General features: G+C 40.0%; 1 protein-coding gene across 1 annotated transcript in view; it reads right to left on the bottom strand.

Annotated features, from left to right (window-relative positions):
* Positions 1–734: 734 nt before the first annotated feature.
* Positions 735–19,779, bottom strand: part of tmem117 (transmembrane protein 117) — a gene marked incomplete at its 3' end in the record, with an annotated part of 118,675 nt that continues 99,630 nt past the window's right edge. The window contains exons 7-8 of the mRNA XM_079567113.1: positions 14,855–14,984; positions 735–1,399 (exon numbers count right to left, since the gene is read on the bottom strand). Of these exons, the coding sequence (XP_079423239.1) occupies positions 735–1,399; positions 14,855–14,984 (795 nt within the window). The remainder of the gene's footprint in view (positions 1,400–14,854; positions 14,985–19,779) is intronic.

Here is a 19,779-nt window from a genome sequence, read left to right on the forward strand (position 1 = left end):
GCTGCAGCTCATTTTTGCTCAATATGAACATGCTGTGTCTCTTTAAATTGGATTCTCTGAGGACTTTTTAGTCGCTGGGTTAGTTTTTTCAGATGAATAAGCCCCTGGGCATAAAACAACGTAAGAACGGCAGAACTGTTAGCCGCGAGTTAGCGGCTAGTTGGCAACATTAGCCTGTATCTTGTAAACACTGCAGACTCCACGCTGCAGCACTAACAACATTTAGCTCTGGTTAAATCCAGCACAGACTCTGATTTAGGGAGTAATAAAGTCAGCTCTATGTGGAATATTGTATTTCCACTAAAGAATTCTCCAGTTTGCTGCTATTTTCTCACTGCAGCGGAGAGTTGCGTCCCGCGTGATATCGGTTTCTGGTATCGGGACCATATTAATGAGTATGAGTATGCGCACAAGCATGTGGTATCGGCCCGATACCCGATACTGGTATTGATATCGGTGCATCCCTAACAATAATGAAAAAAAAAATACTATCAAGTAAGACAAGTAATGTGCTTGAGTAAATGTAATTGGTTACTATCCACCTCTGCCTATCAGCATATAATTATGAAGACATGTCTGGATATCAATAAGAAGGCAGATAAATAATTGAATATATAAGCCTAATTCTTAAAATAATATTAACTAATCACCGAGTCAAGATCAATATTCCGAATCCAAATCATTTGAACTATCCGTCCCTTTGTTGATGACACTGATTATATTTCAGTCACTTCTTACGGGGACAGTTTGCGTACGTCAAAAAACACGGCCGGTTCGTCTTGCTCTGCGCTGTCGATCACGATGCTCGGGTGCGTCTCCTGCGTTTCCATGGAGATCGTCGAATTGGTCGAGGGCGTGGCCCCGAAATGCTGCCCGTCCACGGACAGCAGCATCGGCGTCCCGGCCTTTTTCAAACTGTCCGTCATGGTGATGTGCGTCTCCTCCGGCGTCGTGCCCATGTCCTTGCTGCTGTACTCCGACGGCGACTTCCTCTTTATCCTCTCGTACGATTTGTCCGGGTTTTCCGTGAACGTCTCGCTGTCCTGGAAACGCCCGAACAGCCAGACGAAGAACCCGAACAGCACGAAGGCGGCTAAACTCGGGATGAAGGCTAAACATTTGACGTCTAAGCTGGCCCCGACGTAGCGGCTGTGGAGGAACATGTCCCGGGTGACGTAGGTTTGGTTCGTGCGCGGGTCGATGTTGTTGCAGCGCCACTCGTACGTGAGAGTGGAGTGGTTGAAGAGCGAGAGGGTCTCCGGTTCCTCCACGGTGTAGATTTTCTCGCCGGGACCCACGTATTGGCCGTACTCGTAAGGTTTGTAGAAGATCTGGTTCTTCCACATGTTCAGGTCCAGGATCAGAACCAGGAAGATGATGCCGTAGTTGAACCACTTTCCTGAAACGACACAAGCAACTCGTTACATAGGTACTAGATACACACCATGGCGACAAGTTTACAATAGGACTACAAGCTTTTCCAATTCCCTGCAGACATATTATAGTATCTTCTTGCAGCTTACAGTAAAAGATAATGAATGGAAATAACACAAGAGACAGCGCAGACATCAGCTCAATGAATTATGAGAAGAAGAGGTGAGAAGTTTTAATTATGAATGCTACTGTACTGTTATAGAGTTCGGGAAATTCCACAGTTACCATGGAGATCCACCATCTTTGCAGCTGTTAGCATACATTTCCATTACTAACTAACATTAGCTAAAAACAGTATAAAAAGTGGAGAAAATAGCCGTGGGACAACTCAGTTAGCTGCTGAGTTACTGCTGGTAAATACATCTAACTCACTGTGGTGTCCAAGTGTTTTAAAGGGACTATACAGAGTTTAAAAATGGTAAAATTATGTTTTTTACGCCCCTACATGTTCCAACAATGTCCTAGGTGCCCAGACCTGGTCCGAATTGCCGTCATGCACGCGCTTAATATAAAGGTGAGTTACACGTATGACCTGAGGTGGCAGTAGTGAGTATAAAATGGCGAACTTGCATCTAGCCCCTTTAATGTGAACAATAACTCCAGTATTTTTACTTTTAAAATCTCCATTAGTTTACAATTGCTGCTAATCCCATAATGCTTAGTGAAATGACGTCACATTCCCGAACTCTATTAATTGGATTAGATTGGTGGTTCTTAGCTGGTGGGTCGCGGAACCATTTTCAGTGGGTCATGGGTCTTTTCCAGAGTACATTTCTCCGATAACAGTATAAAAACATCAGAATATTTTTCAAAATGACGTGCTGTTTTGGTCATTATTTCAGCTTTATGAGTTTATTTCATATTTTTTCAACATTAATTTGTGGAGAAAACACAGTATTTCACATTATATCTAGGAAATGTCATTCTTCTATGGGTCACAGCTTGACATCCTAGAATTATGGTGGGTCCTGACAGCCTCCCGGTTGAGAACCTCTGGATTGGATCAACACCAAATTTGTGGGGGAATTGATTGATGTCAAGGTCACTCCTGCCTTTGAACAGAAAGTAGTTTACTGGTGTCATTTTATTAACACAGTAATAGATTTCCGCATCATATTGTAAAGCATTATGGGATTAGCAGCTAAAAGACACTTCATACGATGAAATACTGGAGCTATTGTCAACAATAAAACATTTACATTAGACTACAGTCTGTTAGATGTATTTAGCAGGTGTGACTCAGTTGTTCTACGGCGATTTTTTCCACTTTTTATGCTGTTTTTAGCTTATGTTCGTCGTTACATGTTACTGCATGTACGAGCAGTAACATGGCGGATTTCCATAGTAACAGTGAATGTACAGCACTCTATTCAAGTAGGGTTATTAAATCCAATGACGATAATGGCATTGGATTTTATGCCCATACCACATACTTTTTTTTGTAGAAGAAGAAGATCTTTATTTATATAGCGCCTTTCACAGACATGGTCACAAAGCGCTTTACATGAGACAATTGTACATTCACTCCATAGCTACGTTTGTAGCTTCAGTTTCCCCTGGGGGAGACTGTCAGAAGCGCTTTCGCAACTACACACGTCTGCGCCAACGGACCCTTTGACCACCATACATTCACCTCATTCATCCTGGCCTATTGTGCATGTTTTTAGTGGTAGGGGAAACCGGAGTACCCGGAGGAAACCTACGCAGACACGGGGAGAACATGCAAACTCCACACAGAAAGGCCCCGTGCAGGTGGGAATCGAACCCGGACCTTCTAGCTGTGAAGCGAGAGCACTAACCGCTGCGCTACCGTGTGCTGTACACACTACACACTCTAATAATCACCGTTTTGATTACTTTAATGGGTCTTTAGAGTGGAGGCAGTACATTGGCAGAATCAAGCAGCGTGACTCACAGTGCACAGACTTTATTTTGGAGAATAAAACGTGGTTTAGTACAAAGCTTCTTTGTGCAGACCTCATACAAAGAAGCTAAGCATAACGCAATAATGTTGTCATTGGACTCCTGTGGTATCGAACTGGTAGTCAGAATCAGCGAATATTCTGATCCGAAACATGATTTGAAAAGATTTCAACCAGAAGACTTTACACAAATGAGTGAGGTTCCAGTGATATATAGTTTATTGATGCTTAAAACAGGCCAGAGACACCATGATAAAGAGAGAGTGATACATTTGGGGGAAAATCTCGAGTAGCTAATAGTTCTGCTGCTGTAGAAAAAAGAATATATATATATACATACGTTTCCAATGACATCACACATAGTTCTGGCGGCCATTTTTAATACCGAAGTAGCATTATGCAGGCTAAACTAACTCATCGTAGAGGAAGCAGAAAACCTTTTTCTGTGATTTTTACAGTTTGTCATGTCAACAGTCTCAGTCTGAGTCAGTCTTTAAGCTGCTCAAGACGTTAGCATGCTACCGGTTAGCAACTGTTAACCATTAACAGTTCATTCAATCAACTGCCAATGGCTTCAACATGATAAACTCATGTGTGGCTCACATCTATGAACACTGGAGAACAGCTCAGATCTGAGCTCTGTCACAAGTTGTATCAAAGGTTTGGAGTCTGGTTCAGGGCTTTCTCTCGGAGAGGTCGGAGCTGAGCTGCTGAAGCTAAATGCTAACCGGTAGAATGCTAACATCTTAAATACTGACTCACTGGTTTCTTCACATAAACGTGCATATCTTCTTGAGCAATGATTACGAGTACATCAAAATGTCACTTTCACTTTCATAGTAAAGTAGAAATATTGTTACATGTGGTAGTACTAGATAATGCTACATCGGTATTCAAAATGGCCACCATAACAACAATGGTCACATGACTGAAAGGCATGTATAAAAGCATTTCAAAACATCAATAAAATGGCAGGATTATGAAAGGAGATAGAGAGTGCATTTATAGGATTAAATTAAAAGATGTGACGCATGAGGCACAGTCTTCAAATACAGCTTCTTACATTCAAACTTTGTAGTCCAGTGTATTCGCACATAAATAATCACAAATGGTCTGTAGTAGCTACATCCCACTAACATGCCAGGACTTACAATTTTATGCTCGACTGGCGTAATATACAGCAAGCTGAATTTACATTTTTCCACAGATACCAGTTGCTCCAACGTGTTGAAAAATGTATGGCTTGAACAATACTCATCACGGACGGACTGATTGATGCTCAGGCCTTTTCCAAACATGATTTAGGAGCTCACACCAGAACAGACAGATCCGCTGTCACTGCCATTCATCAGGCTTCCTCGTCCCTGCACTGCACAGACGTATGCACACTGCACACAGGGAATTTAAATGACTTACTTAAAGGATGTGAGATGTTTTAAGTCACTACATTAGCAGCACTACATTAGCAGATCATTCATTCAAACCAAAAATAATAGACACCATAACTTTGTATCTATTCTGGATGAACAATTTTGAGGAAACACAATTGGGATTTTTCTAACAAGATTTTTCTAAATGATTTGACTGTGGTTTATGTTACAGCAATACTATCCAAATAATAATATTGTATCATTTATACAACAAAGGGCATCCAGATTATGTCAAAGCAATTCGCAATATGCCCGAAATGCTATTTTCGAGCTCATTATTTAGCACCTGACCTTGATAATTGGAAGGGTTTCAGTCACATGACTTTTTCCTGTTATGGATGCCGTTTGGATGGATGGTTTCAAAAGGATCTGGCTGCAATCATTGGAGTCACAAGGGAAATTCAACTCCACAGGAAATACGTCACATCTCCACTGAAAGCTCTTTGAAAAACAAGTCCTATTTTGCAGGAAAACCCTATTTCTTTACGAGATCAGTTTTTTTTGTTAATTCGTCATACATTTTTTAGAGTGTCTATTATGGCCAGATAATATAATAATGATAAACAGTTTTTCTGATCTCATTTTTCTCTCTGTTTCTAAATTTAACCGAACTCCTGACCTGAAAGGGACTATACAGAGTTTAAAAATGTTAAAATTGAGTATTTTCCTCCCCCTACATGTTCCAACAATGTCCTAATGTGTAGAATGAGCCCAGACCTGTTCACCACAACTGCCTCTAAAATCCTGCACTGTCACTCAAAAAGGTGTTACTTCGGGTCCGAAGTGCCGTCATGCACGAGCTTAATACAGAAGCTGCAGTTACACGTATGATCTGAGGTGGCAGTAGTGAGCATAAAATGGCTAACTTGCATCTAGCCCCTTTAAAGGAACAGTCCACCATTTTTACATACTGAAATATGTTCTTACCTGAGTTGATACGTTTGTGCGTTTCCTCAGTCACGCAAAATGACCAAAGATGTTGTTGGCATATGGCCTCTCCCAATGTATTCCTATAGCTCCAAACGGTAGTGAAGTTGGAGGCTACCACGCTCTTCCGCGGGCACGCACAAAGACCAGACAGGTACGTATCAACTCGTCTAAGCTCAGGTAAGAACATACCACAGTATAGGAGAACTGTGTGCCCTCAGTCATGCAAAAAGACCAAAGATGTTGTTAGCATTTGGCCTCTCCCAGTATATTCCTATAGCTCCAAACGGGGTGAAGTTACTCGTCTAAGCTCAGGTAAGAACACATCTCAGTGTGGAAAAACGGTGGCCTATTCCTTTAACCCGCACCTTCTCCTTTCACCTTTTTCGTTTTATGTTGAACCTTTAGTTTTACATTTTCCTCCCAAAAGTGGAGCTGTTGTGCTTCACTCTTTCCATCAGTTGCTATCAGACCCTCTTGGAATATTTTGCTTGGATTTATTATTTATGCTCGTCATATTTCATCACTTTGCAAGTGAGAACAAGCCATATCTTTTTTCTTATAACACTGGAAAATGCCAATAAGTACAAAATCAATCAAGTACAAAATTTTAATCATCTCATTCTGAGCTTTAATATTATCAAAATTGGTTACAAAGAGGTGTGTTAACTCCACAGTATCTCCAATCAGTTCATTCCACTGGGCTTAGTCGTCTCCCCCGGGTTTCAGATTACACCAGATGCCTCGTCAGGTACCATACGTGACAAGATATTCCTTCCCCCTTCTCAAACGATGTGCTCCTAATAAGCTTTTACTTACACCAATCACGTCGCAGTACAGCCATTTCCATAATGTTTAATGTCCAGTGCAATGCATTAGGGTTAACAACCTCAGGAGAATCGCTGAGCGCTCGGATGACTTTACATATATTAGGGGAACATGGTTTTACTCCTCCTGCGCACGGTGTGGGACAAATTAGAATCGCGCTACCAGGTTTTATTACGTTCTTTTTTTTTCTCAAAGTTTGACCTGACCAGCTTTTACCCACTTAAGGTCCATTAATATTGCAATAACCGAGAAAGAAGCTCAGAGAGGTTTCCCGTATTAGTAAATTACATGGTGGATCAGTCTCATTTCATTGTGTGTAAGATTTTTCCATTTCCAGTTAATGTAGTTCATGCAAAGATGGTATCTGGGTTTTCAAAATGTCTGTGTGTGTGCGTGATGTAGCGCCAGACAACACTACGCTCAACACTGTTGTTTTTGCTCTCATTTATACGCACAAAAGACACATTTCTCCAAAATATTGTTCACAAATCTGTCAAAACCTGTGTTCGTGAGGACTTCTCTTTTGTCAAGAGAATCCATCCCCCCTCAGCTGTGGTATATCACGATTCTGATTAGACAGGTGAATATTGCTCAGGTGTGCCTTAGGCTGTCTACAATAAAAGGACAATCTGAAATGTTCAGTTTTGCTTCATTGGAAGGGTAGTGAACCAGTAAAACCAGGCTAAGTCATAACAGGTTTTCTGAGTTAGTTTCTGGTATGACCTAGCCTGGTTTTACCATACTGGATCTTCACAATTGAGCTCCGTTATCAGGTGGGAGGGGTGAACTCCTTTGAAACAAATGGATCTGATTTTTGCTAGCGTTTGGTCGTGACTTATGTAATGCGCCTGAGTGAGTGAAGCAGCTTTCATAGCTCTATCATAACTCTATCATAACTCTATCATAACTCTATCATAACTATCATAGCTCTATGATAACTCTTGGGAACATTCCTTGCGCATTCCAACGAATCAATTTTAATTTCTGGATATTTGGAAGCCGAGCCAGACCAGATTGAAGAGCTTCCATTACTTTTGTATCCGCCACCATTGCCAAACTACAACCCACAAATGCTTGACGTCACCTACAAGCCCCGCCTCCCCCGCTCGCTGAATGGTAGGTTGAAATTCAACCAATGTAGCATGGCCACTGAGATCAAACCCAGACGTACATGTAGGGAAAAGATAATTGACCAGAGTTTACGGATGGCTAAGGCCAGGCTAGGTATTAGGGCTGAATGATATGGACAAAATTTCATATCTTGATATTCATGCCAGATATCTCAATATCGATACGATACAATATAACTATGGTTTAAGTGAAAACCAAGCATTTACAGAAAAATAAAAACAAAATACAAAAGAGTGCAGTTTTATTGATCAAAATCTATATTATTTCTATCTTGCTTTTTATATTTTAATATCTTGAATGTTCATAACTCGATACGATATATCTTTCAGCCCTGCTAGGTATGACCACCATTTGCCTCGCCTCGTGCAGTACATCCTGTTGTCGTACTGTATAAGCCAATCCAGAGCATCCCAAACATGCTCAATGGGGATCGTGTCATTCAAAATGCCATCAATACAATGCACCTACTATGTGCTGCACTGTGTGAGGCAAATAGTGGTCGCACCAGACACTGACTGGTTTTCTGACCATCAAATAAAGCGTCCTTTTATCGTAGACAGCCCAAGGTGCATCTGTGCAATATTCAGTGTATTCAGCATCCTGATATGCCACATCTGTGAGGGGGAATGTGTTATGTTTGCATTTTTCTTAATCAAATCAAGTCCAAGCAAACTTTATTAAATGCGTTTCATACACAAAGTGCTTTACAGATTAAAATCATCCCAATCTGCAAATATACAGTAAATAACAAATACCGTTTTGTATATTTCTTATTTTCTAAAGGAAGTTGCTTGGCCTTGAATGAAAACCCTCTGGTGTGCCTTGTGTTGTTGCATGTAGACTGTGACAGATGAAAACCAAAACCAAACTCTAAACTGAGTCAAATTGAAAGTCTGTTGGATTGAAGTGTCCCAGGTGATGGCCGTCCATGTAATGAGAGGAAGTGTGGCTGAAGCAGGTCCACACTCTGAATCAGGTGTGCTGAGTTATTACGCAGGGTCTTTCTTTCGCACAACATGGAAACAAAAAGACATCTGTCAGAGGGTTTCCACTTTTCTCACATGGGCAATGTCTCTCTGCACTGTGAACACCTTGTATTTCTGGACACTTCAGCTCGGTTGCAGCTGCTGAAATTGACAGCACTAGCTTGATTTTTCTTCAGTCAACAGCTACTTTATGTTTTTCTTTTCCAGTAAACTTACTTCTTGCGACCTTGTTAGCAATTGGCAACAAAACGTTTGATGGCCCTGCTTCAATCCAACAGCCTTGCAGTTTTACAGAGTTTGGAGTTTGAAAATGTAAAGACAAATCACAATATGGTAAAACTCGATGGCCAGTGTGCTCTTAAGGCAGCGACGTACACGGGCATAGCATAGTGGTCACAGATTGGCTGAATTGAGCATAGCAGTCTGGTGTTTATGCTTCTGCAGGTATATTATTCAAAAACATTAGGAGGCCGCGAATTCGGGAAAGATGAGATGCACCACAGGAAATAAACCAGACACCGAGGCGGGAGTGGAGACACCTGTGTTGCTATATCAACCACATATATATGATGAATGATTTCTGAGACACACACTTCGAACTCCTGTCTCAAATGAATTGCGAAGACCAATATTTGTACTTGAATAGCTATGTATTAGTATCTTTTTTATTTTTCATTCTGGAATATCATGCACTGAGTCACTTCAGTACTATTCCACGGTTCGCCAATTCAAAACAATGTATAAAATCATGGTCTTCAGGGGCTACAGAGCTGAACAAGGACGATAATTAAGTTTTTTAGCTAACTTCCTGTTGGCCAGTGTAGGATAAAGAAGACTACGCCCTGTCCACATTTTAACGTAAACTAAAAATAACATAATATTTAAAAAAAAAGAAGAAAACGCGATTAAACGTCAAGCCAAGTGTGTTACATAAAAATCATTACAGATAGTGGTGATATTTTATAAACTGTTAGCGTCGATTTAACGTTAGCTTCAAGGCTAACACAGCTACAGCCATAAACATAGAAGTCTCGTACTGTTAACAATAAATAACAATCACATAATTGTATTCATATTTGCTTTGTTTGTGTTCTGAATATCATTGCTGTAAATCTTGGGGCTCCCGGTTGTGTAGAAGAAGTCTTCAGGTTGTCATGAGTACTAGGTTTTTGCAGCTGTATTGTAAATACTGAATGAAAAATGGGGTGGCATTATAGATACACTTCGGTATCGCTTGATATTAAGGGGTGCTCTGTAAGTACACTATTAATATGGTATTGATGAGCATTAGTTATCTGTTTAGAATTATGTAATGAGGTTAGAAACAGTTTGGAGCCAATTCAACAAGAAGCTTGAGCCAAGAGATGGTACTTTTTTAATGCAAATGTGATAATTCTACACAATTACAGCCTGAAATAATAGAAGCTTTACCCAAATCTAAAAGCTTCTTTGCTTCACAGCCTATAGCTGGGTTGCAGGTTCTAGAATGGGATGTCACCGGACCCAGCGGGGGACAGGAGCCAGTTTTTCTAATTAACAGCATTACACTTTCAAAAGAAAATGTATGAATTAGAAAAATGATCATTAATATCGGTCCACGATCTCTCTGTACAACACCAAAAAATTCCTCAGAAACAAAATAATTTTTCCTCTATATAATAGTATAGGCCTTTAGAATGATGTGACGTCACCTGTAACCCAGCAATAGGCCAGTGTAACACCTCATTTGAAAGCTAAGACCTACAAAACTGATGTCACTTTTTTTGTTGCGTTGTCGCTGCTAATTAATATCTTTACAAGCATATTATTAATGGCCTATTAATTACCAATACGTCTTATCTTACTTCTAAAAGAGCCGGGTCCTAACAATTGGTGCCGTGACCCGGATAAATAATTTTTGGGCGCACCTTAATATAAAGCATTACCAAAACCACTCCCATTTTATTAAAATGTTCAAAATATCCATCCATTTTCTTCCGCTTTATCCGGGGTTGGATAAAAAAAAAAAAAGCGCCTTGGGTTTGAGTCCTGGTTCAGACAATTTACTGAATGTTTCTCTCCGCTCTTCAACACCTTCCATAAAGTATGTGAAGAAAAGAAAAAAAAAAGCATTGTTATTTGCTTCCTGCGCGGCTTTAATAGACAGTGCGCAGTATAACGTGAAATGGGGTGAAGCGATTTTAGGAGCGATGAGATGCGCCACAGGAATAAAGGGCAGACACCGAGGCGAGAGCGGAGCCACCTGTGTGTGCCGTATCAACCGCACATATATTATAAATGCTTTCTGAGGTGCACCAATCAAACTCTCGCCCGCCAATGAGAAGCGGGGAAAGTGGAGCAGCCAGGCATGTATGATATCCACAGAAGAACACAGGGAAATAGGCCACTCTCCGTCTCCCGCCTGGATATTTTAGTGCCTCCCTGTCTTCGCGGCATCAGTTATCTGCAGCTGTTTGGTCGATTCTGTGCTGTGTATTTGCATGTGGAGCTTGACGTTACACTACATGCAACAATGAATGGCCCTGCGCTTTTTCCCCCCCCAACACCAAAATAATAGCTTGTCCTAAATATAGCCCAGAGGAAATACAATCATCATTAGTCTTGTGAATGGAGCGAATGCAAACTAGTGTTGCATTTCAGGGGCAATAATATGCGAGGTTAGTTTATTGGGGTCAAAAACATATTTATCGTCATGAATAAAACAAAAGATCTCCCAAAATCAGAACCATTTGCTGCAAACTGGATCGTCGCTACATCTGAGAAGCCATCTTCAACAATAATCATTTTTTTTTAGCACTAACTCAAGGGTGTCCAAACTTTTTTCACTTACAGAAAATTATACAAAAAACTGGGCCACACTCAGTCGAGGTCAGATATATAACTTCACCTCTACTGTATTAAATTAAGCAAATAAAAAAAAATGTTAACTATGCTCAGTGTTTCCTACAGATTTCAAGGGGACTGTGGTGGGAGAGATCGACCTCTAGGGGGGGTCCCGGGGCCCTCCTCCGGGAGATTTTCTTTCTTTTCATTTAGACGTTTTCATGCATTCTGGTGCATTTTAAGCAATAAATAATAACTATTTTTTGAGTATTATGCTGCTATGAAAATAATAATTTGTGGTTAATATACACAGGGTACAGCTTTTTGTAGTACAAACTAATGTATTAGTGGGAAACCCTGATGCTTTTTAATTGCTAAACATGCTTAAAGTAAAGAAAACAGCCTTCATCACAGCTCTCTATAAATGGATTTAAATTTTTTTCATTTTCATTTTTCAATTATATTTTTAGAATTTGCCGCGGGCCAATTAAAAGTGGGCAGTTGGCCCGCGGGCCGTAGTTTGGACACCCCTGCACTAACTGATTCAGTAAATCCAAGCGAGGCGATTAGTCCAATAGTGTAACAGTTTTACTATGGGTGGACCCTAGTGCAAGAAAAATCCCCCAATGTTCCTTTAGCTATGCTATGTGAGGCTATATAAAGATGGCAAAAAAACCTTAACCCTCACCTTAAAGGATTAGGCCACCGTTTTTTCCATACTGAGATATGTTCTGTTGTTGTTGCAAGCAAACAAATGTTAACAACATCTGTGGTCTTTTTGTGTGACTGAGCGCACGCAAAAAGACCAGACAGTTACGCATCAACTCGTCTAAGCTCAGGTAAGAACATATCTCAGTATGGAAAAACGGTGGCCTGTTCTTTTAAGTTCCGCATTATCCAAATCTAAAGCTTCTCTACTGGAGCTTACAGCCTATAAGCCAGTGTAACACCTCATTTGAAAGCAAAGGTTTTTGTCTCTTTCTGGTCTGGTTTTCGAAGTCTTTTTTATCGTGTTTGTCATTATTTGTTGCTTTCTTCATTACTTTTTTCCTTGCTTTTTGTCACTTTTTTGTCATGTTTTTGACACTTTATTATAGTGTTATTGTTGTTTTTCTGGCACGTCTTTGTTGCTCTTTTGTTGCTTCTTTGTCACTTTTTTGTGGCTCTTTCTTTGCTTTTTCACCACTTTTTAATTGTGTTTTTGTCGCCCTTTTGTTGCTTTCCCCCCCACCACTCATCCTCTTTTTCGTCCAGCCAAACTGGAGAAAATGTGCTCGGTTAAACCGGGGGGTAAGAGGTTAATTAGTAAAATAACATTTGAAAAAAAGAAAGTCTAACTACAAGATGTGTGGCTACATCTGCTAACACAAAGTTGTGAGCTCCAGCACTTCATGTCCTATTCATTTCCAAAGGACACTGGCTCTGAATAATCATATTTTCGAAAGATTACGAGGTGGACAGTGTGTTCCTAGAAGATGATCACTTCTGTTAAATGAAGCCTTGGCGTAAATCCAACCTGGTTGACTCATTCCAGCATCATCCAAGCATCACCTCATAGTCACATCTTCTCTGCAGCCAATCATAGCCCAGGAATCCGCATTTAGCCCTCGTCCTTCACGGCCTCGTCCTCTCGTCAGTCGTGCTGCAACCCACCTCCGCCCCTCCACCGTCCTTCTCCAACCTCCGACACCACCCCGGGGAAAGACATCCCTAACGCTTATCTAACCTGCTCATGCTTCTTAACGTCAATACGTAACACTTAAGTCTTCTGCCAGTGTCAAACCTATATCCATGCATGCCAAGAAAGCTTTCTAATTGCCGCTTTTGTCTCTGTCTGAGTGTCTCCAGGTTGAGATACTCAGCACCATGCCTTGCCTTGCCTTAAAGATAAACTTGCTGACCTCAGATTCTTCCCCCGCTGAAGTATTTACATCCTACAGCAAGCACTTAACACGTAGTAAGTGACATCTACCAGGAACCCACTGTTTGGATATATTATATGAACGGGTCTGTGTAAATAATGAATAGGAAGTGAACAGGAACACAAAGTACTGGTGCACACAAGTTCAGGCCTGCGGAACTAGCGTAGCCACATCATCACCCGGCCCATAGCGATTAGCTTTATAATTTAAGTAAGTAACATTTATTTATAAAGCACCTTTCAGACAGTGTTGGGGAGAATACTTTAAAAATGTATTACGTTACAGAATACTGAATACTTGCCTGAAAATGTATTTTGTAACGAGTGCTGTATTCTGAATACTTTAAATATTTTTTAAATACATCATATATTTTTGTAGGGTATACTCTTGATGTAGGATTAAACACGTGTAAGTTAATGGCACTGCCGTTTATTAATGTTTAATTTGCTTATTTACCACTAATTAGACAAAAGAAAGAAAAAAGTGGGAGAACAGGTTGTGTATCTGCTGTCACAAATGTGCAGCCGCTCCAGTCTGCAGATTATAACACTGGCAAACCATAGCACGCACGGAGAGCACGTTTTAATGCTCCATGGACAAGTTTTCATCTTCGTTTTTATGTTGGGAGATCATTCTTCTTTTGAACAATTGGAAAATTGCTGCTTTGCATCCCACTCAACAGAGGAGTTTGGGAAAGTGTGACAAACTGCAGCGGCTAACAGGGTAACTTAGTTTACTGCTGCTGCTAACAACAACAACCAACTTTCAGTCTAAATGATTGAAAACACAGCGAAAAGGTGAGTAATTTGCCATCCATAAATCATCATATTTTGACGTAAATTTCAAAATAAAACATAAAGGTTGTATTAAGTTGCTATTTTGACTATTGGTAACTAGTGTAAATGTGGTGCCACTACAGTAAAAAATGTACAAGGTATTGAAGATTATCCATAAATTGTCATATTTGTGCATACATTTCAAAATAAAGGTCCAGATCCAAAGAATAATTACAATTATTTAGACTAATTTTACATTTTCTCTTATTGATTGGATGATACAATTTTAATGCATTCCCTTGATATTAGCAAAGTAACTATCTTCTAAATACCCTCTGACTTAGCTGTACCGGAACACAGTTACTGAAAAGAGAGACAGAAAAGTCACAAAACATTCACAAAATATAATGGTCATAAAACAACCCATAATCCACTGGACTTAAGGGTTCAAGAAGCAATATTTAGTCCACAGTACATTCTGAAAGGAGCTTAGACATTTGAGAGACTGAAATATTAACTGCATTTTAGAGCATGTACTCCCTGCACACTCAACAGAAGGAGCAGAAGAAAAACATGCGTAGCAGTCTAAACTCACGGCAAGGTTGCGATTTCGACAGGATTTGGATTGTAGCTATAAAGCCGTACGCAGATTCATTACCGCACATTTGCTTTTACCTGTGATGTGGATGTGGTACTCGTCTTTAAAGATCCTCTTGCACAGGGGGAGTCTGACCTTGACGTGAGTGGTGGGCATCCCGGGAAGATTCATGTCCAGGTCGCCCATGAAGTGCGGGAACTCCCAGTCCTGAAGTGCACACACAAGACACGATTTATTGGGATGATTAAGGTATGGTTTATTATCTTTCTGTAGTGACATAAATTATGAGAAACAAAACATAAAAGAATGTGAAAATCCTAATGTTTCCTGAGAAAGCCTCACATAAATATATAAAAAAAGAAACACGGACTAAATATATTTTATGTGTCATAGTGAACCCTTTGACAAGAACAGATTTACTCACAGTGGAACATTTATGATTGATGGAGAATTATAGAGTTAATTCAGCCATGGCACATTCCTTTCGAATCTTATCATATTGTACTGTCAAAGGGGAACATTCAGGCGCCGACCTTCTACATGACTTGTGGCCTAGTCAACGTGGCACATTGTCCGAGAGGTAGACTGTTAGTGCCTACGTGTAACCGAGGCTATATAGCTCTCTTCATGTGGAAGTATCCCCAGACTCTGAATGATCAATGCTCTGAACATTGTGTTGACTGTTCAAATGTCTCCAGGCCTGTAATACGGTAATAAACTTCTACCATGTAAGACATCCAGACTGTGTCCCGTCTCTCCATCCACATCTCCTCCGGACTCCTTTAGTATTTCCCTAACAATGATCTGCTGCAGTTGGTCGGGTATCGGTTCAGCAACACTATGGGGTCATTTACCAAGCATTTGCTCTAAAAAATAATAGCATCAAAAGCAGGAACCGAAAAAATCTGATATCTTTAGAGACCAAGTTTTGATGCTGCTGGTCCAGGGACAGCACTAAATGCTCAAATAAATGATATGGAAACACTGTATAATAACTACACCTTATTTAGCCTTAATAATTGATGAATCAACACTTAATTCATAATGAACAATTCTTTAGTTAACTGTGACTAACATTGAATTACGTCTCAACTACTATAGTCAATTCCTAACTCATAATGAATAGTTCTTCACATACTTCACTTGCTCATTGTTAAAGGGACTATACGGGTGTTGAAAAATGTTAAAAGTCTGTATTTTCCTCCCCCTGCATGTTTCAACCACAACTGCCTCTAAAATCCAGCACTGTCACTCGAAAAGTTGCTACTTTGGGTCCGAAGTGCCGTCATGCCCGAGCTTAATATAGAAGGTGCAGTTACACATATGACCTGAGGTGGCAGTAGTGAGTATAAAATAAGTAGTTCAGTAAGTGAGTCACACTTAACCAGTGAATTGTTCATGTTAAATTAAGTGTTAACTCATCAGCTATTAGCTCTTTCCCCCATAAAGACGACATTTGACATACACCTTAAAGGAATAGGCCACCGTTTTTACATACTGAGATATGTTCTTACCTTAGCTTTGACGAGTTCTTGAGGACCTGTCTGATCTTCACCCGTGCCTTCAGTCACGTAAACACAGCACAGACGGCGTTAGCATGTAGCCTCTCCCTCTCTCCACTATAGCTCCAAAACAGGTCAAGATAGAAGCTACCAAGCTCTTCCACGTTTTCCCTATTTAAATATGGTTACGTGAAGTGTTACACTACAAAGTATAATTACACAAAATTAAACAATGTGGATTTTCTAAGCGGATAAAAGGGGGGACTATTTTGTAAGGCGTAATAATACCAGGAGTAGTTCGAAATCCGCGCAGTAATCTTCACTTTACTGTGCGGATGCCAAACTACTCCTGGTATTATTACGCCTTACAATATAGTTCCCCCTTTTATCCGCTTAGAAAATCCACATTGTTTAATTTTGTGTAATTATACTTTGTAGTGTAACACTTCACGTAACCATATTTAAAAAGGGAAAACGTGGAAGAGCTTGGTAGCTTCTATCTTGACCTGTTTTGGAGCTATAGTGGAGAGAGGGAGAGGCTAAATGCTAACGCCGTCTGCGCTGTGTTTACGTGACTGAAGGCACGGGGGAAGACCAGACAGGTCCTATAGAACTCGTCAAAGCTAAGGTAGGAACATATCTCAGTATGTAAAAACGGTGGCCTATTCCTTTAATAATGTGTTTTGACACCTCCACTATATCACTAAAGACGTTATTTGACGACCATTAAAAAAGGTTCCAGTTTTTCGCTAGTAACAGAGGCTGCGATAGGTGGGGGCCACCACAACCCACACAAGGCGGACCTAAAGGATTCAAGGATATATTTTCGCAGATTTTTTTTGCTCTATGTGTAGCCCTACTAATATATGTACGGGTTGTTGGTATTAGGCGTCCAAGGGGGAAAGAGATTAAGGTTAAATAAGGTGTAGTTATTACAACGCGTTACCAACGATACAAATGAAAAACAAAAAGTCTTTCATTGAATAAATAACATCATTGTTCTGTTTTCTGGTTCTAGATGACAAATATTTTAGTATATAAATAGTATTTAGCATACAACGTATTGTTCAGGTATCGGTATCGTAAACCAGGTATCATTAAAGAACCAGTATCGAGAAAAAAGTAATGTAAGCCCCGCTCTAAAAATGACAATGAAAGAAGGTGAAAGAGTGGTTCAGGGAGCATCCGACTTCATTTCCACACAAAGGTTGGCCACCACAGAGTCCAGATCTTAACCCCAATAAGAAACCTCATTAAGAATTGGTGGTCACACTCCCCATCATCAATCAAAGATCTGGGTGATCTTTAACACCGTAGATGCTTATTAAAACAATGTCATGGTGAATATGTGCTCTCACCAAAACTAGAGATGGTCCAACAAAATATTAGAGCATGATTCTTTTTGGGGTGAGGCTTCAGCTAAATGTTTATTTGCAGGTGTGAGTAATGCTTTGAAAAGGTATAGTAGCAGGATAGTCCAAATGAAAATCCAGCTCAGAGAATAGAGCGGTATTTACTCACAACACTACACTAGTGAGAGCCGAGAAATAGTCACTATAATACCGAATGTGTTGATAGGACAAGGATCCTGTTTTTAGTATGATCTGTCTGATGTACTGAGAGGTTATCACAATAAGAATACATTTAAAACTTTAGAAACCCCAATAGGACGAGGGTTAATGTCACCCAAAACACAACTTCCCATTCCGATTGAACCATGTGTCGCTGTGGGGAGGTCAAACATGGTGCCAGCAGCTGTACTCAGACCGTGATGGTGTTTTTTTTTACTGCTTTGTGGATCGGGGAAACATGCGCCGGGATTTCAACATGTCAAAACACATCAACCCGCGCTGCACACTGACATTTAAAGAGGATTCAGGACCCGAATATCAACTTGTCGTCTTTCCAGGTAAAATGCTAACACCCAAAAAAGAAACTAACTCTATTTCAGGTCTGAGAAAAAAATCCATATGTACTGTATAAAGTCAAATGTTTTTTTATTGGTCTGAGAAAAACAACAATATTGTGACGCGAATAGGGAGAGTGCAATCCTAAAGTTAATATGACTCTCATGGACGAGAAAATATACCATTTAATGTATTATTTGTGTGATTAGTCCCTTATGATTGTTTTGCAGAAATATAGCAGATAAAAAGATTATTTACACCACGTACTATCAAAGTAAATATTTAGCAGAGTACCAAAACTAAAAGCAAAACAGCTAAATTGGATCTACAATAAGACTACACAGCAAGTAGTCTTATTGTATTCGATGAAGTTCGCTTTAGTAATCATTTTAGGGTTATGGTTAGGGATAGGTTAAGGGTTGGCTGTGAATAAGCATATTATTAATGGCCTATTAATATGTTAACAGAATAATAAGCAGTATGTTAAAACTTTACAAGCATATGCTTACAAATATGTTCTTAAAACTTAATGAGCACACCTTGATATAAAGCGTTACCATTTTTTCTTGGCAAGTAAAAAAAAAGTCAGAAGAAAAAGCATTCTTTGCACTTAAAATAAGATACAACTACATTATTTAGAGTAAATTGAGATTCATCACCTAATTCTAAGTGCAATAGAATGTTTTTCTTAATTTATGTGTAAAAATACAGATTTTTCCCCCCCTTATCAGTTCAAATCAATTCAATTCAAATTTGAAAAAAACCTTTACTTATTTCTAAGTTACTCTTAGCAGTGTAAGTAAGGACAAAAATATGCATAAAATTGTCTTTAAATTACACAAAAACAGAAGTTTCTGAGGGGCCTGAATATCACCGGTTTGATAAACATGGGTGATGGTGAATGAAGCCTTTCTGCGCTTCAGAGCTGCTTCATTCTGTTTGAACACTGACATCTTGTGGCCAAACCTTATTATTGCAACTTCTCATAAACATGACAGAAGCACCAACACAATCTGTCAGGTGTGTTAGAGAGGTTTCAAACAGGAGTGTGGCGTCTTCATGACATTTATCCAAACAATCTGATTTGATGTTTGAATGATCCGATCAAGCATAGGTAATCAGTAATGTGGTGCTGTTCCACGGAGCGGCAGTGGGCGGGGCCGTCTTCTGCTCCGAGACCAGGGATGCATTATATCATCAGGGCAGGACATCAATGTGTGATCTTGTTTATTTCATTCTGTCAGAGCTAATTTATTCACTATTTGCTGTCGATCATGCTCCTTATGCTTCAGAAAACTTGCACCATATGAACGTGGTTAAATGGGAAACGGGGGAAATGCAGCACATTTACTGATCACTTAGGATTTACATCGCCAAAGTATTGACCAGAAAACGCGCTTCGCCGCCCAAAGCTGTCAAGGAAACTCACTGAGCCGCAAAACACACTGATACACAACCTGCAGAGTGAAGCCCTTTCCGAGACATTTGACACTTTAGTCATGTGACCAGCTGTTAGCGAAACAGGCTCCGACACAGTGCTTTGAAGCAGAACAAGTTTTTTTTGCCCATGACTAATAAACAAGGCCGGATCCA

The sequence above is a fragment of the Gobius niger genome (assembly GCF_951799975.1).
Source record: "Gobius niger genome assembly, chromosome: 12".
Lineage (NCBI taxonomy): Eukaryota > Metazoa > Chordata > Actinopteri > Gobiiformes > Gobiidae > Gobius > Gobius niger.